General features: G+C 39.0%; 1 protein-coding gene across 3 annotated transcripts; it reads right to left on the bottom strand.

The window, feature by feature from the left end:
- Positions 1–112: 112 nt before the first annotated feature.
- LOC101622047 (myosin-8) lies at positions 113–26,318 on the bottom strand. Of its 3 annotated transcripts, none has more exons than XM_004684590.1 (38): positions 26,109–26,318; positions 25,539–25,682; positions 25,301–25,457; positions 23,176–23,203; positions 22,964–23,078; positions 22,778–22,870; positions 22,578–22,641; positions 21,827–21,925; positions 21,631–21,734; positions 21,302–21,440; positions 19,710–19,828; positions 19,448–19,597; positions 18,172–18,342; positions 17,006–17,315; positions 16,840–16,907; positions 15,268–15,355; positions 15,066–15,183; positions 14,565–14,688; positions 14,336–14,472; positions 11,754–12,009; positions 9,895–10,137; positions 9,628–9,804; positions 9,399–9,544; positions 9,227–9,317; positions 8,722–9,111; positions 8,216–8,342; positions 7,753–7,871; positions 7,294–7,490; positions 5,891–6,074; positions 5,637–5,802; positions 5,423–5,547; positions 4,201–4,509; positions 3,360–3,563; positions 2,376–2,501; positions 2,115–2,285; positions 1,824–1,928; positions 1,193–1,288; positions 113–265 (listed from the first exon to the last, which is right to left on the bottom strand). In XM_004684590.1, the coding sequence occupies exons 1-38, from the start codon at positions 26,316–26,318 to the stop codon at positions 113–115; spliced, it is 5,823 nt and encodes a 1,940-aa protein (XP_004684647.1). The 3 variants fall into 3 exon arrangements, with proteins under 3 accessions (XP_004684647.1, XP_012581680.1, XP_012581681.1); XM_012726226.1 differs by having other exon boundaries at positions 16,840–16,912; positions 16,999–17,315; positions 26,109–26,294; XM_012726227.1 differs by having other exon boundaries at positions 16,840–16,915; positions 17,011–17,315; positions 26,109–26,294.
- Between the last annotated feature and the right edge of the window lie 1,530 nt (positions 26,319–27,848).

Raw genomic sequence — 27,848 nt, 5'->3', positions numbered from 1 at the left:
GTCTACTGTGGTTTTTATTTACTCAGTGTTAAGAGAAAAATAACCATAAAGCTAGTGACCCAGAATAGCACATTTTGTGCATCACTTTGGTCACTTTTCTGTGTTAGATGAATTACTCTTCACTCAGTACTTTCGTGTGAACCTCTCGGCTCTTCACCCGCAGCTTGTTGACCTGGGATTCCGCAATGTCAGCCCGCTCCTCAGCTTCTTCCAGCTCGTGCTGGAGCTTGCGGAATTTAGCGAGATTAGCGTTGGATTGTTCCTCCTGAGAATAGAGTGAATGGTGAGAATTAGACTTTGTGACTTTTCATTGCCCTTGGCAATGAAATTTCCTCAACTGTAATATTTCCTTTCTGTGGTCTGTTTGCCTTATCTTTAAAACTGGATATGACTTGTAACTTTAATTACATATTTCACTTGAAAAAAATGAGAGAAGAAACAGTCTTAAAATGGAAAGGACAACCTAATTAAGTCAAATCCCTACCCAATGAAGTCCATTGATGATGTATGGACTGGGTAGAAATGAGGAAGAGATGCCTGTGCCCTTGTCAGGTTTTGTAACGCCAATTGTAACTTGGGGGAAATCCCAGTTTAAGGTGTTTGGTCATGTACTTGACTCTGGTCAAAGGTTAAAGCAAGCAAAGCAAAGCGAGCATCTCTGTTGGCTACTTTACTACCTTACGTCCTCTCCCTTTTCTTTCCTACTTGCATGCTTCCTGCCTCATTCTGTCTTGGAAGAAAGGAGAGAGGTGAGGAAGGAGAATCTTTGCATTTCCTACAGCAAATGCAGCAAGAACAGCCCCTGCTGCTGATACTGGTAGTGAATGAATAAGTCAGTTAAGGTGACAGATTTATGATTGGTTTTTGAGGATACTTCATTTTGTGCATTTTTAGTAGCAGAGAAATATTTAATATGGTGTTAGATTTTCTAATGTACCTTCTTTGCAGCTACCAAGAAGTAGATGGGTTATTTGAAACTAAAACCAACTATTTCTACTTATTTGAAAAAATTTTCCTTTTAAAATATTATTCTTTAAATGGGATTTGAAGTAGATGCATATCTATAAAATTCTCTTTTAAGATAATAGTACTAAATTTTTTACTTTATCTCCTTTCTCATTAATACATTCTCTTAATATACTTTCTACCCCAAAGAAGTTTCTTATTCCTTGTAGGGTTTAAATATACTTACAGCTTCCTCAGCTTGTCTCTTGTATGATTTCACCTTTGCCTGTAATTTATCCACCAAGTCCTGCAGCCTGAGAACATTCTTGCGGTCTTCCTCAGTCTGAAAAGTTGAAAAATTATCTGAATTCCACCCAAGGGGAAGAAAACCTACTACAGGGGGCAAAATAAATCACTTTGTTGTGATAGGTGGGCCTGGGGCAAACATGGTCAACCCTAAGGCTGCTTCCATAGTGTTGACAGGAGCAATTCTTGTTAAATGTGTCCCAGCTGTAGGCACTGTATTAGGACATTACACACATCTTCCCTCATTCCTGTCCACCTTCCTGAGAAAGTAGATGTTATTCTATTTTATAGAAATTAAGTAACCTACTAAGTAACCTGCTAAGTAACCTTCAGAAAGTAAGAGGGATCAAACTTGGACTAATACCCAACTTTTGACTTTGAAACCTGTGTTATTTCTTCTCTTATGATACTTTCTATGGATCTTTATAATTTTCAAAGCTTAGTCAGTCTATGATAAGCAACTGTGTCATTGTCCCTTATATGTGTCAAATTAGTGTCACATAAGTAGTCACCAGATTCCAAGTCCCTGCTGGGCAGGAAGTCCTGATAGTCTAGAAGATGATTCCCATTACCTGGTAGGTGAGTTCCTTTACTCTTCTCTCATGCTTCCGCAAACCTTTAACAGCCTCAGCATTGCGTTTCTGTTCACTTTCAACCTCTCCTTCCAGCTCACGTACCTGGAACCAAGAAAGACACTTAACACAGTCAGTCTTGGAACATACTAATTGGCTCATGATGTACCAAATATATGGAATGAATGTCCCCAACCTAAGGACTACAGGAGAGTTACTGTGTGGGAGGAGAGAAAGTTAGAGGCACCATGATTCACCCTTCCCTAAGTTCAGAGAGACTGAGACCCCCACCCTGGCCTCCAGTTTCTGGATCTGCTTCTTCCCGCCCTTCAGGGCCAGCTGCTCAGCCTCGTCCAGACGGTGCTGCAGGTCCTTCACCGTCTGCTCCAGGTTCTTCTTCATGCGCTCCAGGTGGGCGCTGGTGTCCTGCTCCTTCTTCAGCTCCTCAGCCATCATGGCTGCCTAATTAGCAAGTAAACCAAGAAAATCAGGAAATCTGATAATGGCAGGTTGCACACATGTATTAGTAAGAGAAATGCTTGTCGTGCTCACATCAGTGATGGCCTTCTTAGCCTTCTCTTCTGCATTGCGTGATTCTTGAATTACTTCTTCCACCTCACTCTGGAGTTGTGAAACATCATTTTCCAGTTTCTTCTTGGTGTTGATCAGGCTGGTGTTCTGTTAAAAAAAAGTGGAAATTAGAAGATTTGCAGTTGGCCACCTTGGGATTTTACAAATGTCTTAGTAGTTGGCTTATGGAAAGGAACTGATAGCAAGATGTCACCAAACTTTAAATATTTGTGTGGTGCAAAATATTAAATCATTTTCCAACCCTGACTACCCCAATATCCATCTGATTTATGCATAAGAACTTCTGAGGTTTAAGAGTGCCCATAATAATTAATTGCTCTTTCTATAATATTTTCGTTTTTTACCTTTAAAAAGTTGGAAATAAATTAAAAAAGAACAGATCCTTTTTGTGTCTGGTCTGCAAGTTTCTCAGTTGCAATCTATTCTCTTAATTTTCATGACTTGCTCCCTTGGAGAATATTGAATTAGTCTTATGAAAATACCTTAAAATTTCAACCCAGTGGTTATCAGCTGGAAGAGATACTGCCTCAATAGGTATTTGGGACATTCAGGGTGGATAGTTTTGGATGTTAACACAATTAGAGGTGTTACTGTAGTTAGTGCCTGGGCAAGGCAGAAATGCTAAATGTCCTGCAGTGCACAAGGACATTAAACACAACAATGTTAAGTACCAAGAAACACTATATGGAACCTTTTTGGATTTTGGAGTCAATATATCTTTACTCAAATTTATTTCACAATCACCTAAACAGTAAAGCCTCATAAGTAGAATAAGTAGAAAATAAGTAGAAATAAGTAGAAAATCTGTAAAGGACACATACCTACAATTAATATTTTTAGAGACATCATCTGTCCCTCTTAATACACATTTATAAACCTGTGGTATCTCCATGTTATGACTCTATTGCATCGCTAGCAGCACACTGTTTGATGCAAGGGTCTTACCTGGGTGTGCAGGAGCTGGACGCGCTCACTGGCATCCAGGAGCTCCTGCTCTGCCATTTTCCTGCTCCTCTCCGTCTGCTCCAGAGAGGCCCGCAGCTCTTCCACCTCGGCCTGCAGCAGGTTGGCTCTGCGCTCCACGATGGCCAGCTGCTCCTTCAGGTCCTCCTGGCCCCGGAGAGCATCGTCCAGGTGTAGCTGTGTGTCCTATTAAGTTAAAAAAAAAGTATTTTAAATATTTGAGGATGATGTTAGCATCCCAATAGATGAACTGGAAGAACTGCTGGTGTCAAGACAGGGCAATCATTTGAGTGAGCATTAAATTATTACTAACAGCTTAGGTGAGAAAGAATTTTTAGGAGAAAGTTTCTTGTTTCGTTAATGTCACGACCTGATTTTTTTTTTTTTACAAGTCACTATTATCATTTATGGGGTATTTTTCCATGTTCTTCACCCAGTGTGTAACATCTGTTATCCCATTTGATCCTTACAAACTCTATGAGGTGTAGTTCCAGTCTAATTTTGTAGAAGCAGCAAAAGTTAAATAACTTACCTAAAATTCTGCAACTCGTAAGTGACAAAACTAAGATTAAGTCTCAGACCTGTTGATACCAAAGTCTTGTACCTTCTCTCATGTCATACCTTAATCTCTGGGCTTTTATTTGTTCTTTTACGTAAAATCTCCATAAAAATGTACTCCTTATGCATTTAATTTCTCTAGCTTCACACCATGAACCAATTTATTAGAAAGAGAAAGAATGGGTAATTTAACAAAAAGGTGCTTTGAGGACTGGAAGACAAGTAACTCATTCACTTATCTGAATGGCTAATGTGAACCAATTACCTTGAGGATGCCTTGGGTGTTCCTGTAGTTCCGCAAACTCTCTGCAGCCAAGCGGTTGGCGTGGTTCAGCTGGATTTCCATTTCATTCAGATCGCCTTCCATCTTCTTCTTGACTCTCAGGGCATCATTCCTGCTCCTGATCTCAGCATCCAGTGTGCTCTGCATTGTCTCCACTATTCTAACGTGGTTTCTCTTCAGCTGGTCAATTTCCTCATCCTTTTCAGCGATTTTCCTATCAACTTCAGACTTGACTTGGTTCAGCTCTAGCTGGATGCGCAGGATCTTTCCCTCTTCGTGTTCCAGAGATGCCTTCACAGAACAGTGATTAGTTTGTAATAGAAATAACTCGATATTTGGAGTATATTCCCTCGTGGGCTAAACTCTTACTAATATTATTGTGTCTGATTTTACAAAGCAGAAATCAATAGCTTCTGGAGCCCACTAGGAAAATCATTCTTTTTTTTATTCAGTCATATAGAGCAGTTCTAGAGTAAAGGTGCATTGTAAAGTTTAACGTGCTATCTAAATATGATTCATAGGAATACTAACAAAATTGATTGAACTCCTGTAGTAAACATGATTGAACTCCTGTAGTAAACATAAATGCTCACTATGTCTTATAAATTACAGTATTTATGAATCATATACTAATTTCAACATGTACAAATGTTGAGTTTTAAAATATATATATACATATATGTATATATATTTCTGATTACACAGTTCATGCTGGCAGTGGTTTATGGGGGCAATCGATAAAAATAGAAAAATCCTCCTGTTGTGCCCATTCACACAGCAATTTTAAGGTGGTGCATTTTTCTAGTCTTTTTTTCTTCTTTATATTTTTGCATAATAACATGCAATTGTGTCTTGCTTCTGAAATATTTAACCTTACTATATTTAATGGCTGTATAAAATTGAATTATGTGGATGTTCTACTATTTTCTTGCTATCATTTTCAGATCAGATATCTTTGTGCTTAAAACTTTACCTACACTGATTATTTTCTTGGGCTAGATTCTTTGGACTGATGGGTACAAAACTAAGTCTTTTGATAACTATTTATTCACTATTTCTGATAACAAGTTGCCTTCAGATGAACTGCACCAGTTCAGGCTTCACCATTTCCATATAAGGCATCCATTTTGCAGTACCATTGCCACTTTGGCTATTTTCACCCACATTTATCTTTGATTTTTCCCCACACATGTATAATAGGTACCTCTGCTTCCTCTAAAGCAGCCTGAATGTCACATTTTTCTTGTTCCACTTGCTTCTTTATTTTCTCCAGCTCATGGATTTGCTTCCCTCCCTCAGCAATCTGCTCAGTGAGGTCAGAAATCTCCTCTGTGGATAAACAAAGAAGAGTCAGATGGATGCTGACATGGGGTGGTCCTGCAGGGTGCTGTGGGGTAGGGAAGTTCAAGAGAACTCACGCTGTAGGTTCTTATTTTCTCTTTTAAGTGTTTCAAGTTGATCCAGGGACTCCTCATAGGCATTCTTGACCTTGAACAGTTCGGTACTGAGAGAACGGGACTCCTTCTGGGAAGCCTCAAGTTCAGCCTGAGTTTCCTCGTACTTCTGTTTCCATTCAGATAGAACCTGAAAAGCAGCAAGACAGTAAGTGGCTACTTGATGCAAGGATGGAGAACAACTCAAGCACTGAGAAGGCATATCCAGGCTCGGCCACCTTGTCAAAATTCCTTTGCTTTTTATCAAGAGCTGCACAGGCAGCGTTCGACCTCTCCACATCCAGCATGAGGTCCTCCACTTCGTTCTGGAGCCGCTGCTTAGTCTTCTCAAGGGAGGCGCACTTGGCGTTCACAGCCTCCACATGCTCCTCAGCATCCTGCAGACGCTGGGCCAGCTTCTTCCTGCAGTTAACCAGACAGCTAAGAACGGGCTGGTTCAAGTGCCCAAGAAAGGGCAAGCAGAACCTCCCTGTGCCCCTTTCACAGTTCTGTCTCCAAAGCAAGGAACAGGATTATCAAAACTGGTGGCCAGAACTGCTTTCTAGATTGACAAATGGTATGAAATGTCTAAAGTGGCAAACCAATGGATTTGAGTCTTTGGTGAGTTATTGAATTTTTAGAGGCTGTTGCTAGTTTTCTATTGGGTCTTCCTGCATTAGGGATTCAGAATTTTCAGGACTTCTCACTGAGAATTGAGGAGAACAGGTGGCCAGGACATTGGACTTACATATCACATCTTATTCCAAAAAGGATTTGAGGCCTACACAATATTTTACTGTGCAGTTAATACATTGAGTATATTCATTTAAGTTCTGAGGCTTTCCATTTCATTTTGTATTTTTCCCTAGATAGAAAAAGCCAGTTTCTTCTGATCATAGATAGGTGAACAGTCTCATCAGAGAAAGAAATTGGTGAATCAAATCAGGACAATTCATGCAGTTTAAGCAAACACAGGTTTCCACCTCCTATATCCCTTGCCTCACTAACAAATACCCAACATTCTTGCTTCATTTTCCATTGTGTGGTTAATCTAAATCTTAAACATCCTTATCCTTCTTGCCCATGAAGACCTACTTAATGGTCTGTACACTGACTAGTCATCACTTTATTTAGACCAGACCTGAACATTATGCATACTTTGGTGGCATCCAACATGAGCTGTAAGAGCTATACTTTTCTGTTGTAATGGTTAAGGGGATAAACTCTAGAATCAGAACATTAGTTCTAATTCCAGCCAATCATTTATTAATCATATGCCTTTGAATTAATTAATTAACCACTCATCTCCTCTTCTGTAAAATAGGAATAAGATAATAACACTAATGTTGCTTTGAGAACTAAATGAGTGAGTATGTATGTGCTATATTTGATGTACCTGTATGATAGTCATATATGATATCACATGTATAACATGTGTGCATATTATATATGATATGTGTGTGACATATGTCATACATATAATGTATGTATGTGATGCTTGCTACATAGCATACAGGCTATAACTGTTAGCTCTGTTGTTACTTCTGTTGCCATCAGCATCTTTACAGCAGCTTCTGAGAGGTGCTGAGCTGGCAGTACACAAACCACGCCGTTGTTCTCCCACAGAGTTCACAGCCCGTACTTGGCCTCCTCCAACTCTTCCGTGCGCTGGATGGCGTCCGTCTCGTACTTGGTCCTCCACTGGGCGACCTCGCTGTTGGCCTTGGACATGGCCCTCTGCAGCTCGGCCTTGGCTTCCTGCTCCTCCTCATACTGTTCCCTGAGCAGGTCACAGTCATGGCGCGAGGACTGCAGGGCGTGGGCCAGGGCGTTCTTGGCCTGAGGAAAGACCAGTTCAGTGACTTAAATTCTCTTATACTTAATAGAAAAATGTTATTAAAATCAGTTAGTCATATGAATTACTTGAATTGGATGAAAGTCAATTTTTGAATTAATACCACCAAAATACTGTATGGTTTTTATTAAAATGAAAATGGAATGAGAAAAAATTCACTTATTCAAAAGTTTTTAATGTACACAGTCAAAGATCCTCAGTGGGTATGTTTGGAATTGATTAGCCAAGATTTCGGCTAAAACTCACTTTAGTTTCTTCCTCTAGCTGACGTTTCAGTTCCTCAATCTGCTGGGTAGAAGCTTGTTTGCTCCTTGAAAGCTGAGAGACTAAAGCATCTTTCTCATCTAATTGTCGGGAATATTCACCTAAGAATAATAAAAGTAATTTGTTGATACAAAACTTAAAGTTTTCACTTTAGGTTTGGTATTAAAAATAGGTATTAGCATATTAAGACATATATATATTTCATATATGTGCATTACTTCTTCTGAACATTGCGAAAGAAATAGTCACAACTGCAGATTAAAAGCAGAATAGCCATAGAAGTACAGCAGCAATAGCCTGCTGCTTATCGCTTTGTTTTCTTTCAGACCTGAGCAGCAAATTCCTTTAGTGTTTTTACCCCCTCTAAAATCAAAATATTGCTATTCATTCAGAACCCTGACAATTGCATTTTTCTAGTGTGCAGAATTCAGAGCAGAGCCCCCACCTGCTTCTGTCTGCAGGCGACCCCTCTGGGCTGTCAGGTCACTGATCAGCCGCTGCTGCTCCTCCTCCTTGGCCTTAAGCTCACTCACTTGATCTTCCAGGGTGCGGCACATCTTTTCCAGGTTTCCCTGTAGGACACAAGGCAAACAAAGGTGAGATACTAAATGTAGTGTTTAAAAAAAAAATGTTAAAGCAATGTTAGGATATTTAGAGTAAACAACTTAATGTAAAATGTGAGTAGACAGTATGGCTCAACACTGGAAGTGGCTGGAGGCAAGAGGGTGTGTGCAGTGAGGGCTGGTTACTGCTGGAGCCCGTGAATGGATCCACTTACTGTGGATTTTGAAAAAAACCTTAGTGGGTCATAACCACCATAAAAAAAAAAAAGAAAGAAACAGAATGAAATGCATCAAAATAGAAACTGCCTGCAAACAATGTTTAATGACAGAGAACAATGGTTCCTCTCACAGGTTATTGTTGGCCTCACTGAAAGTCAGTATCGGATACCTTGGCTTTGGAAATGGCCTCTGCATTACTGCTGAGGTCATCGATCTCCATCTTCAGCTCGCTCTTCTCCTTCTCCAGCTTCTGTTTGACCCTCTGCAGGTTGTCAATCTGCTCCCCGAGCTCAGCCACGCTGTCTGCGTGCTTCTTCCGCAGAGCGGCTGCCGTGGCTTCGTGATGCAAGGTGGCCTCCTCTAGATCCCGGCGCAATTTCTGGAACTCCGTCTCCCGCTTCTTGTTCATCTCTACCTGGGCTGAAGTGGCCCCGCCAGCCTCTTCCAGCCGCTCGCTGATCTCCTCCAGTTCCCGGGAGAGGTCAGAGCGCTGCTTCTCTGCTTTGGCCCTGGAGGCCCGCTCTGCCTCAATTTCCTCCTCCAACTCTTCAGTGCGGGCCTGGGAGCAACAGAAGCATGTTAACACAAACTCTTTTTAATTTCATGTTTTTTTTTTTTTTTTGGTGTGGGGGGGAGGGTAGGATGCATGCATGAAAAGTTGAAAGACGACTCACCTGTAACTCTTTAATCTTCTTTTGTAATTGAATTTCTACTGCCTGTTCATCTTCAATTTTGCTTATCAGATTACTGATTTCAAATTCTTTCCTTTAGAGAGAACAAGACATATTAGTACTCATTTAAATTAAAAGATGGTATCACACAGAATATTTTTTCTGGATCTCCTACTTTTTAAGTTTCTCATCCAGCTGCTGCTTGTCATTTTCCATATCCATTGTGGATTCTTGGGCCAGTTTTAGGTCTCCCTCCAGTTTCCTCTTGGCTCTTTCTAAATCCATGCGAAGTTTCTTTTCTTGTTCTAGAGACCCTTCAAGCTAGTGAGAAAGTAAAATACGTTAAAATTTTGGAAGCATATTTTTAAAAATAATCTTTCCAGTGACTATCAAAACACACTCACGTCATCTACTTGCTGCTCTAGCTTGGCTTTAGCTTTGGCCAGAGTGTTGACTTTGTCCTCTTCTGCCTGCAGATCATCCAGGGTCTGCTGGTGGGCCTCTTGGAGGGCCTTCTTCTCCTTGGTCAGCTTTGCGATGGTTTCATCCAGGCCTGCCATCTCCTCAGTGAGGTTTTTCACCTTGAAAAATTAAAAAGAAAAGATCTCTGCTGGAAAGCAGCGAATTGGATGGTAGATCCTCGGCAGAGTATAGCAGAAGAGGACTGGTACCTTGTTCTCGGTGGCATGCTTCTCCTTCTCCACCTTGGCCAGTGTCAGCTCAAGGTCATCGATGTCTTTCTTCAGTTCTGAACATTCGTCCTCCAGTTTCCTTTTCTTGGCTGTCAGCTCCGCATTGATCTCCTCCTCGTCCTCAGCTCTCTCAGTCACCTCTTTGATTTTGGCCTCTAGCTGGATTTTGTTTTTAATCAGTTGCTCACACCTTTCCTCTGCATCAGCCAAGGCATCAGCTTCCTGTGGAGAGAGATTCATTGAGATATTGAGAATTTGTTACTTATTTTGCATCTGACATTTAACAAAGTAGTAGTGTTCCTGAGTTCTGATGAATTTTTCAGTTTGAAGATAAATTTAACATAATTGAACATTAGTATATGGCCTGGAGAAATGCAGCTAATTGGAAATGAGGCTCTAGATTTAGAAGCAAGTTAGTTTTAAGATGATTGGATTTTGAATTAATTGACTATTTTAAAAAGAAGTGTGTAGATGAGTATAAGGATAAAATGAAGTCTGGGTTTTCTAATATTGTTTCATATGTATGATCTTGGGCAAACAACTTTACTCCTCTTTTTTTCTCCTATGTAATTAAGGGTGTTGGAGTAAATGATGATAACTAAGAGCATTTCAGGTATAATGTTCAAAGATTTTGACTTAGTCAAAATGGTTGGTTTTGGAGTTGACCGTCCCTTACTAAACTCAAACAACTATGTGTTTGGTTTAACTGAAAAATAGAAAAAAACAAAAACAAAAACAAAACAGACTATAGATAATTTTATGCCTATGAATAAATTTCCGTACAGCATGGTTTAGTCACTCAAAACTTTCTCAATGGCCTTACTAGTATGATACTTGCCAAAATTTCCATTTTAAGAATTATCTGTTAGTCTCAAAGTGAATTTTGGAATCTAGAAAAATATATAATTATGAGAACTGTATAGCCCCATTAGTTTTATAAGTGACAAATGGGCACTAATAAAAATCACTTCAGCCTTTAACTTACTAGATTACTCTAACCTGGTAACTTTCTTTAACTTCCAGGTGTTTATTTGGTTTATTTATGTCTTACTTTTTTGTTTGTTTGTTAGGGACTTCTTAGGTTCCTGATTGATGATAATGATTATGAAAAGAGGTTAAGATGAAGAGGCTATAAAATCCTACGCTTTGGGGAAGACTATCCTTTTCACCAGTTTTATCAGGGCATTGTTGGACCTGCTGAATCAAGAGACATGAGAGGTTGTCTGACTGCAGCACTGGAATCTATCTTGCCCACCTCTGCAACTTCTCTAACCGAAAACAGAAACCTCAGGAACTTGGGATCGTATCAAAGGAAGACTCACCCAGGGCGGTTGGCCCTGCCTGACACCCTGGTAGTTCAGTTCAATTAGATGTATTACATTTATTGTACTAAACCTTGGGGGTTGGGCATGGAGATATAGACATGAATAAGATTTAAAATCTTACTTGATTATAAATACAGACTATATACTTGCATTCATAAAAAAGGACTATACTTTTAAAGCTTGGATAAAGCAGACATGTTAACAAATACTAAATGAATAAAATATCTGACTGGGATTTAGGGCTTGCCTTTACACTGCTGCCTTCATGGGTTTTAATTTGTGATATTATGATAGTTTCTTCAAACTTCCCTTTTCCATCTGTCATTGGAAAATAATTGTGCCTTACTCTCCTCATAGGAATATTGAAAGATAAGTGAAATATTAAAACAATCTTCCCCCCAAAATAAAAATTACACAGATTTTTTTTTCAAGGAAAAGTCATTTGTAAATTCATAGTATCTCTGAGTTCCAGCAAAGCTTCATAACATGTTGGATTCTGAATAGAGTACTCACAGATTGAACCTGGAGTTGCAGGTCATTTTTCTCTTTCAACAGAGTGACCATCTTTTCCTCCAGTTCTTTCCTTTTTGCTTCTGACTTGGTGAGTTCATCCTTTGTTTTCTGAAACTCTTCCTTCATGGTGGCCATCTCCTTCTCAGTCTCTGCACTCTTCAGTAGGGGCTTGATCTTGAAGAAGAGCTTCATCCAGGGCCAGTGCTTGACATTCATGAAGGCACGGACATTATACTGGATGCAGAAAAGGGCTTCTCTGAAATGACATTAAAATATCAGTGTAGGGGCCCTCCCTGGTGGTGCAGTGGGTTAAAGCACAGCACTAAGAAGCTAAAGCCACTTCAGCATGAGTTTGATCCTTGCCCTGGAGGTGACCCACGTGACACAGCAGATCTTTCCGCCCCCCACTGCTCCCCTCAGCAGTGTACTTCAATGATCTGCTGTTCTACTCCCCACTGTGTCTCTGGTGAATCCTCTCACTGCCCCTGCACCTCTGGCCTGTACCCCAGTTCTGAATGCTCAAATAAATAAATCTTTTTAAAAAAAATCAGTGTAGGTTAATCCATAAGACACAATGTTACTATTTTTTTTTATGTACAAACTCCTCTTAATGAACACATGTCATATTCTGAATATATTAAATGCATACTTAGGACACATAAAAATACACTATCACAATCATGGTGGCCTCAGTATAGTCACTTTGCTAATGTGTACTGCTTATATTGAATTATTTTAGTTCTTAAGTCCACATCAAAATAGCAAAGAAGCTGACTTTATATGGTGAATATTTTGCATTGTATGACATTTACCATTTGAAATATCACAATATTAGTGATTAGGAAGTGAACATGCAGTTGTAAGTTGATTGTGCTGCTTGGTCATTAGAATATAGTTTTGAACTGTGAAATGGCGGAGGCTACTTTCTAAATTGCTTATTTAATTGTAGTTCAACTGCATTAAATTAAGCTTCTCTTTTTATCATTTCTTCCTTGAAGTCTCTCCTTTTATTTTGATCCCCACTGAATTAGCCACTATATGTTTCCTTTGTTAGCTTGATCAGATATTATTCTAGTTTTTCTTAAATACTTTGTTATTTCTAGCTGCTCATTTGGAGTTATTTATAATCCACAGAGCAGTAGCACAGGTTGAGCTCCACAACTTTGCTTTATTTAATCAAAAATTTAGAATAGAGATTTCTGGGACCTCCCTGTGATGCAGGGTTTAAAGTATCAGCAGCTACTGCAGCATGAGTTCGATCCCCAGCCAGGAAGCTGACCTACGTGGCACAACAGACCTGTCCTAACCTGTCCACTGCTCCCTTCAGCAGTGTTTTTCAGTCAACTTGCCTATTCTGCTCCTCACTGTCTCTGGTGAATTTTCTTAACTCCTGCACCTGTGCTACACCCCAGTTCTTGTATGTATAAATAAATAAATCTTTAGGATAGATATTTCCTTAGCTTTTAGAAGATTTGTATAATAATGCCACCTTTATGAATAGACTACATTAGTACCAGTTTTTGTTATCTGAAAGTAATCTGAAGAGGATTTCTGTTTTCATGATAAATGGCAAAGAGTGACAATGGGCTATAATGGCAGCAACTGTTCTGGAGGCAGCACCTCCCTGAGTTGCGAGAGTGGCTGTGCCAGCACATCCCCTGGAACTACTTTCTGTAGACTGTCTGTGTATCACATCATTCCTGCCTTTACTAGGTATGAGTGTAATTTTAGGTTTCATGTATTATTTGGCATGATTTGGCAGGTGAAATCCTGGGCCTGGGAAAACTAAAGAATGATAACTGCTTTGTTTATCTCTTCTTATAAAAGCTTTCAAAGTAATAGAAGATGTCCTTTATACACACAATAGCAAGAAACTATCAATTTTTGACTACATTGCTTCCGTGTATATGTTAAAGTGGAAATTCTAATTCTATGGGTCCAATTTCTAAGAAGTGTAATTCTGAGCAGCAGATACCATGACACAAACCATAATGTAGACACATGGAAAAGACTTAGGAACACTTAGTGCGCAGACCTAGCTAAGTAGAGGTGAGCAACATGAATGCAGAATGTGGGTGAAGAGAGGATACAGCAGTGCTAAGTTGATAGAACTGTGTGAGGTTTTTTAGAGAAAGGGGAAATAGAAGTTTTGAAGTGGTAAATTGGTAAGGTAAGATGAAGGGAGAATTTTTGTGGAAACAAAATAGGAAAAGGCTGTGTGGTTGGACATGATAGATGAGGTGAGAAATAGAGAGGTTCTTGCTACCCACACAGAGCAACTTGTGTTGACGTGGGAGACCAGGGGGCCCCACAAGCTGAGGGATGGCATGATAGAAACAGTGCTTACTGCAAACTATCCTGGCAACTCTATGAGAGCTGAATGGAAAAGGAAAAATTGGAGGGAGAGAAGTTTTGGAGGGAATCCAAGTGTGAGGGTTAAACAAAGGCTGATGTCTTATAGGAGTGAGCTCTGACCTGTGTAAGAAGAGTTGTTAGTCACAAAATGAAAGTTAATGAGTGAGGGAGACAAGTTAATAGTCCCTAGGAGATCTTACAATCCTGATGTTCTATATGGTTATTACCTCCTTTGCAACATCTTCTGATATTCTACCCTCATTAGGAATCCCCTGCAGACAGCTTGAGTTCTTGTTATAATCTGGGCCAACTTTTCATCTCTCATTTCTTCTAGAAGACCCAGAAGGCCAGCTTTGAAGAAAACCTGAATAAAGGGAGAGATGTAAATCACCCGCGCCCTACAGAAGACACAGAAACAGAAGGTACCTGGGTCAGGAGTAGAAGTAAAAGTAATACCTTGGTATGTCCAAATTTATATTGGGTGTGGTCAATATCAATAGAACCAAGAAGCTTCTCAGAAGCTTTCTTGCTGTCAATGAATTGTCCCTCTGGAATAGCACTTGCATTTAGAACTTTGTATCTGTTTAGACAAAGGAGGAATGATTAGGAAGATATGATCATATTTGAAAACTAAGTGACACCAAAAAGAAAAATGAAGATCAGATGAAAAAACTACAAGTGGCAAATCCAACTGTCCTTTAAATTCAACTAGTAGATAAATAAGAGTTTTCTGTAGTCTAGTACATTTGCTTCCTATTTTTTAAAAAATGCTACCTCATCTAACCTGTCAGTCTGTCTTACTGTCACAGGACAAGTTGATTTATCACAAGACTAATTATCTAACAATTTTGAATTTAAATATTAGTATTTACTAAGCAGACATGCAACACAATGAACAGAGGACAGTAAGATAGTAACACATGTATGACACTGATGGAGATACAAAGAGAGACTGGCCTCTGCTTGAAGTCCCCATACAGGATCCTGCTGGGGAAGCCCTTTCTGCAGATGCGGATGCCTTCCAGCACCCCGTTACACCGCAGCTGGTGCAGCACCAGCTCGTGCTCCATGGCCCCTGAGGATCAATCAGAGTATTTATTTGAGGGCACTAAATTTTCAAACGTGTGCCTATTGATTATTCTGTGCTCTCCCATCTTACCAGGAGTTTTGGTTTCATTTGGAATAATACACCGTACAAAGTGAGGGTGTGTGCTTCTCAGATTGGTCATCAGTTTATTTAAGTTTTCCTAAAAAAAAAAAAAAAGTTCTATTTCAGATTTTTTTCTTGTAATTAAGTGAAATGAATCTAGCCATGCTCTTCACTATTAGACATAAATCAAGAAGACTTCAATTGTCCTGTATTTTAAAAGTGTTAAGAGTTCTTATCTGACAAATAAACGAAAGCCTAAGTACTAGGAAGGAATGCAGCCCTCCAAGGTATTCACTTATCGCACCACCTCGCGTCTATCCTATTAAAACACTGCAAATTTGGTAGCCTTGGTGCACAGGAAGTGTGAATCACCAGGAATCGAAGACAAAATACTGTAGTCTCAATCTGCCACTAATGAGCTGCCAGAGTCCCTTTGGTCTCTTTGGGCTTCATTTGAAAATAGTTGATAGCGAAGGTCTCTTTCATCTCTCAGTGTTAATATTTTTCATAGTGGTAACCTAGGTTGGCAGTTGTCCCAACTTTAGCCATCTTTCCTCAGGTTTATCTTCTTGTTCTGTATTTTTAAGAGTCTAAAATCAGGAGACTGTATGTGGTATGGGTAGACGGACCTTAAGTACCTGAGAATGAGCCATGGTGTGGATTTATTTATTCCAGAAATAAAATAATAGCTGATGACAGATAATGGTGTCATAATCATAGAAAAATCACATGCAAATCTTGGAGAAGGCAAAGATAGGTGTTTTTTTTTTTATTCCTCAGTTATCCATTCAGAAGTTAAAAAGTTGTGTGAGCATCTCATCTTGAAAATATATGCAAAGATAAGATGATGAACCAAGAATCTATGCTGATGTGATCACAACATGGTGAGAAAAAACAGGATAGCTTTCCTGTTCAGATACAGGTCATGTGTGTGTGTTTTTATTGGAAAAGAATGAAACTTAGCTATTCTGACAATGCTGTCATTAGTTCATACACTCTCCTTTAAAAGAGAAAGTTTTTAAGTTATCTAAAAAAAGAATCACATTATTTGTAGTAGAATTATTATTGCTGTTTGTTGTTTCTGTCACAAGAGATATTTTCAAGTTTAGTCATTGATCAAATCGTGGTCTTTGGATGATTTTCAGCTGTTATAAAAATTAAATTTACCTCAGAGAATAAAGATGAGCTGTGGTGAAGAAATGTCCTAAAAAGTGTATTTCTGGCCCATTCTCAGAGACCAACTTGAGGACATTCTCAAGGGCTAGATTAGTGAAATAAAGATAAAATTTTCCACAAGGACAACCTTGTAATGCAGTTATGCTTCTTTAAAAATCAGCCTTATTACATTTAAGAAAACTGCTGAGGGCACTCTGGCATTCCTAAATACATTAGATGATCCTGATAAGGAACTACGGGTAAAGTATCCAACCCTACAGGGAACGTTGCTTTGGCTGTACCCTGACATGAGTATTTAAAGTGATAGCTGTTCACATTACATTTTTTCCTAATTTATTTTAAATTCTGTAATTACGATGACTCATTAAAGCTGATTAGGTTTTTTGAATTAAATTTGTACTTTACCCTGAAAAGGGCTGACACAGTCTGGAAGGAAGAACCTTTCTTCTTGGCACCTTTCTTGGCACCACCATCTGAAGTAAAAATAAAGCCCATCAATTAAAGTAGAATCCCAAAGAAAGGACTATCACTTGTGTGTTCTGTGGGGAGAGGTATGATGAAGATAAAGTACCTGCTTCAGCACTAGCATAGGTGGAAAAGAGACTGGCCAGAGTCTTCATTGAAGACTTCTGGTACAGCCCCACCACAGTCTCGTTCAGGGGGTCCTTGTTCTTGTCGAGCCAGCCGGCGATGTTGTAGTCCACGGTGCCAGCGTAGTGCACCAGCGAGAAGTGGGCCTCAGCCTTGCCTTTGGCAGGCTTGGGCTTCTGGAAGTTGTTGGACTTGCCCAGGTGCTGGTCATACAGCTTGTTCTTGAAAGAGGTGTCTGTGGCCTTGGGGAACATGCACTCCTCTTCCAGGATGGAGAAGATGCCCAGTGGCTGAATTGAGAAAAAATAGATATTGGTGTCTACTTATCATTTCTCAAAATATTATAGATGTGATTGTCATTTAATTAAATTATGAGGATTCTGAGTTACATACATTTGTAACATAAATGAGGGTCATAGCTCAAAAAGTCCTTTTGTTTTAACTAGGATGATTTTTCTACCATTCTTTCTCGCATTCATTACTTAACATTATTCATTAAATAACATAATTTTCAATTAAAAGAACAACTGTATACAAACTCCAGAACACATACCTTGTGGGAAGAATCTTGTTAAAATATTCTGTACTGTCACACTTTATTTCCTATTATGTGAATTAGTTTATTGTCAGAGTTTTATTCTGCTATGAAAAGGACTTGCTGACCTAGCAATAATTTACTTTGCATGTAATAATTAAACAGTATAAATAAACTAACACTTAAGGCATTTTGTAAAGATAGATAATGGAGACAAATACACAATTTAACTTCTGAATAGATTGCCTTTCCTGGATATTGATGCCTTTGCATTAACTCTTCTTTAGAAAAAATGACTAATTTCTGTGGTTGGCATGTTGGATGATAATGGAGATAAATTTAGGATTAGTGAGATATTTCAACAGAATTTTTATTGCTGCCTTAAAATTGCATTTGAGTCCGTGTTAGAACAAAACTGATTAGGAAAAAATGAAACAAAGCACTCTCTGATCTTTCTTATATAAATATTGAAAAGAGAATTTTTTCTAAATAGTAATTTTCTAACTTGTTCTGATAACTTTCACTTAAGATTATAGTTAATACTTTTTAGCATTACTTGGAATACTTGGGCAAGTTTCCTTTGCTATTCACCCTTTCTTTAGAAAACGGACCTTCTCAATGAGCTCGATACAGGCAGCCAGGTCCATCCCAAAGTCGATGAAGGTCCACTCGATGCCTTCCTTCTTATACTCCTCCTGCTCCAGCACGAACATGTGGTGGTTGAAAAACTGTTGCAGTTTCTCGTTGGTGAAGTTGATGCACAGCTGCTCCAGGCTGTTGAACTGCACAAAACATAATTTCCAATATTAAAGAGATTTTTATAGCACTAGAATCCATTTCTCAAAAATTGTTTTATCGAGAAAGTGTGGAATAATATATTGATGGAATACAATTTAAACTAATTGTTGTTCAAAAATCCCAGGAGAAAAAAAAATGCTGGTTTATTTTTCATGAATTCTGAGCACTGCTTAAAAGCACAGGCGTCAGTCACACAGCAAGGATGTGATTATATCTACATCCTTCTACATCGAAGGTTGTGTGGGTAGTAGTAAACTTTAAAAAAAAAGTACATAGTCCTGTGAGTTATGGTTCATATTTAAAGGTGGAAATAACTTATTGGAAAGCCTCAATTCTTTCACCAACCCTAATCCCCAATTCAAGATAAAGTTCATATTTTCACTTTAGGCTGTTAAATTATTAAGGAAGTTTTATTTATAGACCTTTAGTTTATGCACAAAGTAAATGTAATAGGCTACTTTTTTCCCCTCTCTTTATATCAACATTTGACCCCTACTCAGGTCTGTGACAGAAAAGAGCTGAGTGGTGTGGCCGTGAGAACCTGCAAGAGACTCAATAGTAACATGCATCCTTGTTTCCCTTCAGGCCCCAAAGGGGAAATGGTATTGTCAGATGAGCTTGGAAGTAGAAAGACTCAAAGTTGTCTACACTGCTTTTTTTCTCTCGGCCCTTTCTCCTCCATGGGAAATGCCTTGAGTCCAGACCAAGTAGTGTATGTAGGTCTGTCTGGATTCCTGTTCTGGCTTTTGGATCCTGGCTGATCATTAGCAAGAGTTTTGATTTTTCAGCATCACAGTGTTTCTACATGTAATTAGCTGTACTGCTGCTCCTTCATGGGTCATTTTGAAGATGAAATGTGGTAATATTTTGAAGTGCTTAGCATAATGCCAGGAATAAGCTGACTTCTAAATAAATGTTAGTTATTAGTATTGTTATGCTCTTTTACTGCAAAACAGATATTTTGGAGATAAATCTTGTTCTAGTTGCAAGGTTGGAGAAAGCAATGCAGACACGAAAAATGCAAATGAATGATAAGACATAGTATATCAAAGCCCACATTCCTTTCCCTTTTTGATAAAGATAACTCACATCAAAGATCTCAAAGCCTGCAATGTCCAAGACCCCGATGAAGTACTGCCTGGGCTGCTTGGTGTCCAGCTGCTGGTTGATGCGGGTGACCATCCACAGGAACATCTTCTCATAGACGGCTTTGGCCAGAGCACCCACTGCATTGTACACCTTTACAGATAGCATAATGTTGGTGTTAATAAAGGCATTATTAAAGAAGGTGAATCCATTGACATTATCACAGGTCTGGGGTGCATGTGATTCATTGAGGTCATGCATTTACCTGCTGTACGGTCTGGCCTTTGGTGACATACTCATTGCCGACCTTGACTCTGGGGTAGCAGAGGGCTTTAAGCAGGTCGGCAGAGTTCAGACACTGAAGATAAGCTGCCTTGTCAGCAACTGAAGAGACACAATTAAAGAAGTGGATATGGATATTTCTCAACCTAATCTTTTCATTTTCCTGCAACCCTTTTTTAATTAATTAAATGAAAAGCTTTAAATAGTTGTGTAGAAGATCTGATGAGGCTCACTGTACATCAGCACATGTACTTGGAAGTAATGGTCAATTAGTTAAATTGGTCTTTGGTGATTTACTGCAAACTTGCAGTAAATTTTTGAGAAATTCCCAATTCCGGTGTTTATGGAAGTGCCTTATGTAAAAATCACAATTCCTTGAGTGCCTGTTCTTAAGACACATTAGTATAACTGGAAGGACAGGATAACTGTATCTTAATATTCTCTATTAAGGATGAGTAAAAGTCAGAATCTTTGGGTCCTTATCTCAGTTGTTTTCCTTCCAATTTTACCTCAAGGGACTAGTTTATCTGAAAATAAGCATCTATGCATCAACTTCACCACTGATAAAATGCCAGTTTTAACAGGATTACATTTCATTGTATCATCCCCACATCGTCCCTTCCTGAAATTCTGCCAATGACATAATGTAAATGCCACAAGGTAACTGCAAAAGTAACTGCTGAAAAGTTCAGTGGAGAGAGAGAAAATGTCGTAGTGGGTGGCCAGGGAGATTTCAAGGAGCAGGTCAGAGATTCTTTCGTAGGCACTGTATGTCAGAGCATATGTGTTTTCTTTCTGAGTGCCTTTTTTTTTTAAGATTTATTTATTTATGCTTACTGAACTGGGGTACAGACCCAAAGGTGTGGGTGAGAGGATTCTTCAGAGACAGAGTGTGGAGCAGAACAGACAGATTGACAAAGTACACTGCTGAGGGGAGCAGTGGGCGGGTCAGGAGAGGTCTGCCGCGCCATGTGGGTCAATTTGCTGGCCGGGGATTGAACTCGTGCTGCAGTGGCTTCAGAGAGATTCATAATGCGGTGTTTTTACCTGTTGCGCCACCAGGGAGAGCCCCTTGAGTCCCTTTTTATCTTACTTGCTGCCTAGGCTGGTTGATACATCGTCAACACACACACAGGTGTCTAGGGACATCCTTCCCCCTCAGCTCTTGGTGGCAGATCCTGTTATTGCCAGCAATGTGGTTTGCACAGCTAGCACTGAAATGGACCAGTATGCCAAGCTACCTTATATACCTACCTATCATTGCCAAGGCAAAGCAGGAGCATTGTTCTTCCTCACTCTTTCTAGTGACCTGGTCCCAGATTGTGGGTTATCTTAAATATCCCCTTATAAGTGTCTGTTCCCTGTTAGGGTCCATTTTAACTTACTTAGGCTGAATAGAAGTGATGGATATAGAGATGTAAGATGGTGGGGTCTGGGGGGAAGAAAGCATGCAACGTGTGTAAATGTGTATATGCCCTCTGGAAATCCAGCTATAAAGGAGATGTAATTTTTAAATAGGTTTTTGTCACTTGCCATGTTCTCTGATTCAAACCCAGATAGAGGCTCATTTGGTACCTTCAGTGCCGTCTGGCTCTGCTTGCTCTTCACGCTGCTTTTGCTTGAATTTCATGTTCCCATAATGCATCACAGCCCCTGTGAGCTTGTAGATGGACACTTTCTCTTCAGGACTAAAGCCCAGGATGTCAATGGCACTCTGACAGAAGAAGTAATGAACAAAGGTTAGGGCACTAGAGACTTGAAAAAATTTATACTTCAACCATACCTATAGAGGGTTTATTATTGATATTCCCATATATAACAGATGTTTTTTTAAAAGTCTGAGTGTGTGTGTGGGGGGGGTGAGTGTGTTAGAAAGGGATAGAGAGAAACAGAGAAGGGCTTACATCAGTGGCCATCAACTCTTCTTGGTCATCAATGCTGGGCACTGTGATCTCCCCTTGGCTGACAAAGGCATAGTCATACGGGTTGGTTGTGATCAGGAGCATTTCTGGGTACACAGAAGGCAGGGTGTACATTTCACATTAGAGGTTTTTAATAAAGATATTTGTTATGTTTCTCAGAATTTAAGTTTTTTCTTACCAATTAGATCTGGCTTCTTATTGGATGTGATTTGATAAAAAATATGGTAGCTCCTTTCTGCTTTCAGCTGGAAAGTAACTCTAGACTTTTCCAGAAGATCTGGAAAGAGAAGGAAATGTATATTATTTTAAAAAATGCTTCTGAGATATCAAATTAACTTTAGTGTCTGCTTAAATTGTGGGTGTTATATTAATGTCCACTGAAATTTCACTTTGATTAATCCTGTTGATGCTACATACAAGAATTCTAAATATAAGTGGCAGTTGTCCAAGGTTCTCACCATCTATGATCAGAGCACACCTGTCCTAGTTAAAAAAAAAAAAAAAAAGACAAGCTTCTCATATGGGGGACCTTTGGCCTTTGTATTGTAATTGATCATATTAAGGATTGTATTGTAATTGATCTCAAATTATGATGAGGAGCTATCCTGGAAATACCTACCAAAACTCATTTTAAGAGCAACTCAAAGAACTGTATATTAAACCATAGGAAACTCATAGGAGTCCTTAGGTAGTCTTAAAGTTGGAAAAAACAGTCACAGTTGCTTCTGAGGCAGGAATTCTGGATGTGCTATAGAACTGTCCATTTGAGAGTGAAGTAAATGGAATACACAGCAGATCATGGGTTAGGCTGGCATTAGTTCACAGACAATGCTAGCAGCAGTTGTAATGCACACCAACTATTGGGAAATATTCCTGCAAGTGAAATCACTTTTCTCTTTGTTTTGATGTTCAATGATCCTTTTACTCACATGTTTCAATATCTGCAGAAGCCAGCTTCCCTGTAGTACCGAAGTGAATTCGAATGAATTTTCCCTTGAAAAAGAGAAAGATTGTTTAGTTTTATGAAGCTGAATCACACAGAGAGAGGCAATTGGAATGATTATTCAGGAGCCTGACTATTCTGGCACTTATAGGCAGAGAAGATTCCCTTAGTGACATAGTGACTTACAAAGCGGGAGGAATTGTCATTCCTCACGGTCTTGGCATTGCCAAAGGCCTCCAGTAGGGGGTTGGCGCTGATGATTTGATCTTCCAGAGTTCCCTGCAAAGGCAAAAAGGCAGTACTCACATTTAGGGTTCCAGACTTCCCGGGGGCCCTGATTATCTTCATTCTGACTCAGGCTACCAGACCCACCTGCATTTTGCCAGAACTTGCTTCCTCTTTCTTCTTCTCTCCAGTAACTGCAATTGTTGCAAAGTACTGGATGACACGCTTGGTGTTCACAGTCTTCCCTGCACCAGATTCTCCGCTGTCAAAGAGAAGCCAAAGAAGTGATCAGAGCAACAGATCACATTGTCATCGTTAAAGACATTTCACCACAAACCAAAGAAGTAAAAATCACATACGTGATCAGGATGGACTGGTTCTCACGATCTGTGAAAGAGAACACCATCGGTTTAAAAAATGCACATTCAATAGGAAGATGACTTCATAGGGTTGATTACTTATGATTTTTACTTTATGTTGAACTCTCAAATAGCACTAGCCCTCTTGGAGTAAAATTTGTCAAAAAAGAAGCAATGATTCATCTCTTTTTGTATTTTTTTTGATTTTTTATGTTTTTTTGTGGGAAAATTTTAAATATATATACATTAATTTAAATATATATACATATATAATAGAGACAGTAATTAATACAAAAGCCCCATATAGTTATTACCTCAGTTTTATTATGGCCAGTTTTATTGCTCTATACCTCCATGCTGGTCTCACAGTCTCACAGAGTTATTTTGAAAAGAATCCCAGGCATTATATAGTTTCATCTGCATATATTTCAGTAAGAGCCATAGACTTTTGAAGTCATAGGGATCTTAGAAATTGCTTTGGTCAATTCTTGTATTTGACAGATAAAGAAGCTGAAATCCAGAAAGGAATAAGAGACTTTTCTCATAATACAGAGCTTGTTAAAGTTAAAAAAAAAATAGGTATTTTGATTTACTACTTGGCCTCCTCCCAGCTCATGATAGCCTTAATTTGACTGCTGGTAATGCAATATAATGAAAGAGACTTGGAATAGTAAATGTGTTCATTTCCCTTTTAGTTTTACATATATTTCTAAATAACAATTCCCCAAATTGGCACATTTACATGATTGATATGTGGAATTTATACCACTTTTCTGATTTGTGTTAGTTCTGTAACCCTATACTGAGAGTTAGATTTTAGTGAATTCTCAAATCTAAAAATCTATTGAGAGAAATAGATACAAATCTGATATTATTTGAGTATAGATGTAGATATTAGAGAACTTCAAAGTTCCATTCAGGAAAATGGGTACTGATTTTGGAACATGTTCAGACAGATTTCCTTTCCCAGCAGATTGAATCATATAGCATCTTGTGGGAACAGGAATAAGAAAACAATGATCTGGTCTCTTTTGGCAATTCTAAACCAACACTAACCAGGTCGGATGCAACAGGTTGGCATGATTTTATATGAAAAGCATATGTGGAGCTGTAAGTGACCTTGGATTTGGAATAGTCCCAAAGCCTGAGGGTTAGGGACTCAGGAGGGAATGGTGGTATTCATAGCAATATAAATGCAGCTGCTGAGTATTAAAACCTCTGAAATGAGCCAGCATTTCAATAATTTCTGGAAGGTAGCTAACTTCTGTTGACAACCAAAGAGCAGGTTAGTGGCACGAAACCCATGTAGAACTGCTGGCCAATTTGTAATGGAAGATTCTTATTTTATCCCTATTGCTTTTCTCTTCTCCTCTAAAAGACAACTTAAAAGCAAGTGCAACAAGACAAAACAATAAAAAAACAACAAAGAACAAACCCCTATCATTTTCCAAAACCCCATGGAACAAGTTAGGAATTTAGAATATCTCCAAAGACAATACATTTTGGTGTGTGAAGATAAAATGTTTTAATATGTTCTACTTGGGCTTATAATGCATAGCAAAGCTGGTTATATTTTGATAAGGCTGGAATAACAAATGTTGATATAATGAAAAAGACTTTCAAAGAAAGAAGAATTTTAATATTCTTCCATTCTAATAAATGCTTCAAAACTTTTGGAGGAAACTCAGAGTCCTTTCTTTATTCATATTCTACCCCAAAGACTGGCAATATTACTATGCCATTTTAATGTAAAGATAAGAATTTACAAAGCCTCCCAGCTATGGCTGTTAACTGTTTTCCTTGATTGCCATGGATATTTGAAAAACAATCTGTTTAGTTTTTTTTTTCCTATCCTAATTTAAATCAGAAAGTGAAAAACGTGGGAAAACAACAGATATATTTACAGGAGCCTGCTAATTGTTTTAATCAGGTTGTCAGTTACTAGCTGCATTATTTTGAGCAAGATAGTAAAATCAGTAAGCTTCATGTGTAAAATGGAGGTGGCTGCTGAGCAGAACACAGATCCCAAAACTCTTGTGACTGCATTTATTATTACTATCAAGGCCGGAAGTCTGTTTGTGAAAGATTCTCCTGCCACACTACTGAAAATGGAGGTGTCACTCACCCGTCAGCATGAACTGATAGGCGTTGTCAGAGATGGAGAAGATGTGGGGTGGGGCCTCCTGGCGCTTCTTGCCTCTGTAGGCGGCCACCACCTCGGGGTTGTAGACCGGCAGCCACTTGTAGGGGTTGACGGTGACACAGAAGAGGCCCGAGTAGGTCTAGGAAAAATCAGCAAATACGATGTGTAGATCTTATTTTTAATCAAAGATAAAATAAAAAGAGCAGTGCATGGCACTCACGTAGATCATCCAGGCTGCGTAGCGCTCTTTGAGGTTGTACAGCACTCCTGGCTCGTGCAGGTGGGTCATCATGGCCATGTCCTCGATCTTGTCGTATTTGGGAGGGTTCATGGGGAAGACTTGGTCTTCCCTGACAGTTAGAGTCTGACAAATAATGAGGACGGTTTGTATTAATGTTTGGAGGTAGGATTTGTCTGTTGGTTCTACAGTTGCAAACATGACAGAACATCAACTTGGGGGGGGGGGAATGAGGGGACTGAAACATTATTCAGCACAGTAAAATGCAGTAATTCATTTACCAGAAGACTAGTTTTCACTTCTCCCAAGTTGGGGAAATTTAGAGTAGGAAGTGGGATTGAAGAGAAGTGGTAAAGTGGGTTGAAGTCCCTCCATAGTTGGAAGGAGAGGGATGAAGTAACTACTCAGAACTTCTTTTGCCTCCAAATCGGATGCCATAGAGTAGAAGGGCCTTTGCATTACAAAAGGCTTAGATAGTACAAGCAAGGAAAACTTCAACTTGAATCAAGATAGGGAAATAAAATGAGGAAAATTTCTCTATAGTTTACTTACTGCTCCACCTTCTGTCTTTACAGTTACTTTCCCTCCTTCTCTGCTTTGTACAGTGCTCTTCACATAGGATTCCTTGGGCTCCGAGACAAAGACTGATGTTTTAGCATCAAAGGGCTTGTTTTGGGCCTCTATGCGCTCCTTTTCTGATTTTCGGAGGTAGGGAGCGGCTTCACCAAACACAGCCATCTCAGCGTCCGAACTCGAACTCATGGCTGCGATTTTTTAGCAGTGGATTCTGCCTGTGGGAAACATGGGGAAGAAGGAGAAATAGAAACCTGAAGTCATACATGTGAGTTAGGATTTGAACCGAAGGGAATTTTGAGCATCCTTCACTCAGGCTGTAATTATTCTCCCAAACCGCCCTGTCTCAGTGTTCTGACACAGCCTGAAGAGCTGGTGTGGAATGAGGTTGTAATTTGAGATTTCATTTTTAGGACTTTACAAATTTCCTTGATCCTCACCATTAGGATTCCCATCCTAGTCCTGACTGAGAATGACTCGTTGCATGTTTGAGTCTCTAAACTGTAATAATCTCTCTAACTAAATGGAGTGTTTATTTTAGCAATTGCAATTCTTTAATCCCCACTTTTCCTTCCTTACAATCTTTGCATTACAGGACAACCATTTAGTTAGGAAGAAACATTTGTCTTTTGCAAATGAAGTTTGATACTTTCAAAACTATCAAAAATATTTTTGCCTTTTAAAAAGATGGTCATTTCTTATAAGTCAAATAATTATGTTTGACATCTACTTTACGTTGATATTTGATATTATGTCTCTCAGTAGATTGTTGAAAGGACCTCATAAATTCTCTGTGCTCTGAGTTTTTGGCATTTGGCTTGCTACCAAAAGACTTAGCATTGCCTTAATTCCAAAATCTCTTTTGAACTTTCCTTTTGGCACAGAGGCTTTAACTGTCAGAAGACCTAACCACAGAGAAATGAGAGTTTCAGCATGAAGAAGGCTCTTTTCCTCGCATACATTTCACGGCTTCTCTTCTTTTTCATCCAAAAAAGAAAGGAGAAACCAATTTAAGAATTCATTACATGCATGTGTGCCACTGTCCTGTAATTGATCGCTATACCTCTGTCATCTCAGCAGGTTATTTTGGCATGGTGAGTGAGTCTTTACTTTCAGGCAGTGAATTACTTTAGCAGGGGCCAGATCTCTCTAAGTTAGGTAAGAGATTACATTTAGTACTCTGGGATGTAATATTTGTGACTTTTTAAACAATAATAAATCTTTCTAAAAAATAAAGAGGAAATCATTAAATAGTAGCTAAATTAGTATGACTTAAGTAAGATGTTTGTGTTTACATTTTTAGATAAAACTTTCTGTGGGGTATTTAACAAACATCAGTAAATGTCTGAGCAGTCACTATTTGGCAGCAGAAAGAGCTTGGCATGAAGTAATCTATTGCCCCTGGATAGTGCTAAGTGTAGTTGAAAACTGTCAAAATTCATTCTGTGTTAAAGACTCCTTTAATCCTGGAACTCAGATGTGTTTGAGAATAAGAAATTCTGAAAAAAACAGTCTTCCAGCAGATGGAAAAAGGCACAAAATGGTGTAAAAATAAACTATTATATTATTAAAAAAAATCTTCCAGCATTTACAGCAGTCATTCTGAAGCATCACATAGCTAACAAAACATTGATGCATGAAAATGATATACAATGAAAAGTGTTCCCAGCTTCATTAGACTAAATCCTCTCTGTCATCAATAAATGAATAAATCCTCTC

The sequence above is a fragment of the Condylura cristata genome, unplaced genomic scaffold (genome assembly GCF_000260355.1).
Source record: "Condylura cristata isolate star-nosed mole 26May11 unplaced genomic scaffold, ConCri1.0 scaffold00017, whole genome shotgun sequence".
In the NCBI taxonomy this organism is placed as follows: Eukaryota; Metazoa; Chordata; class Mammalia; order Eulipotyphla; family Talpidae; genus Condylura; species Condylura cristata.
This window is presented reverse-complemented; position numbering and strand designations above follow the sequence as displayed.

Bases quoted from the DNA above. Each gene is read 5' to 3' on its own strand.
- LOC101622047 (XM_004684590.1), bottom strand. From the start codon at position 26,318: ATGAGTTCGAGTTCGGACGCTGAGATGGCTGTGTTTGGTGAAGCCGCT. The intron at 23,079-23,175 runs GTATGTGATTTT...TCTCTTTGACAG, and splicing joins AACCAGTCCATCCTGATCAC to CGGAGAATCTGGTGCAGGGA. The intron at 1,929-2,114 runs GTGGGGGTCTCA...TCTTGGTTCCAG, and splicing joins TCCAGAAACTGGAGGCCAGG to GTACGTGAGCTGGAAGGAGA.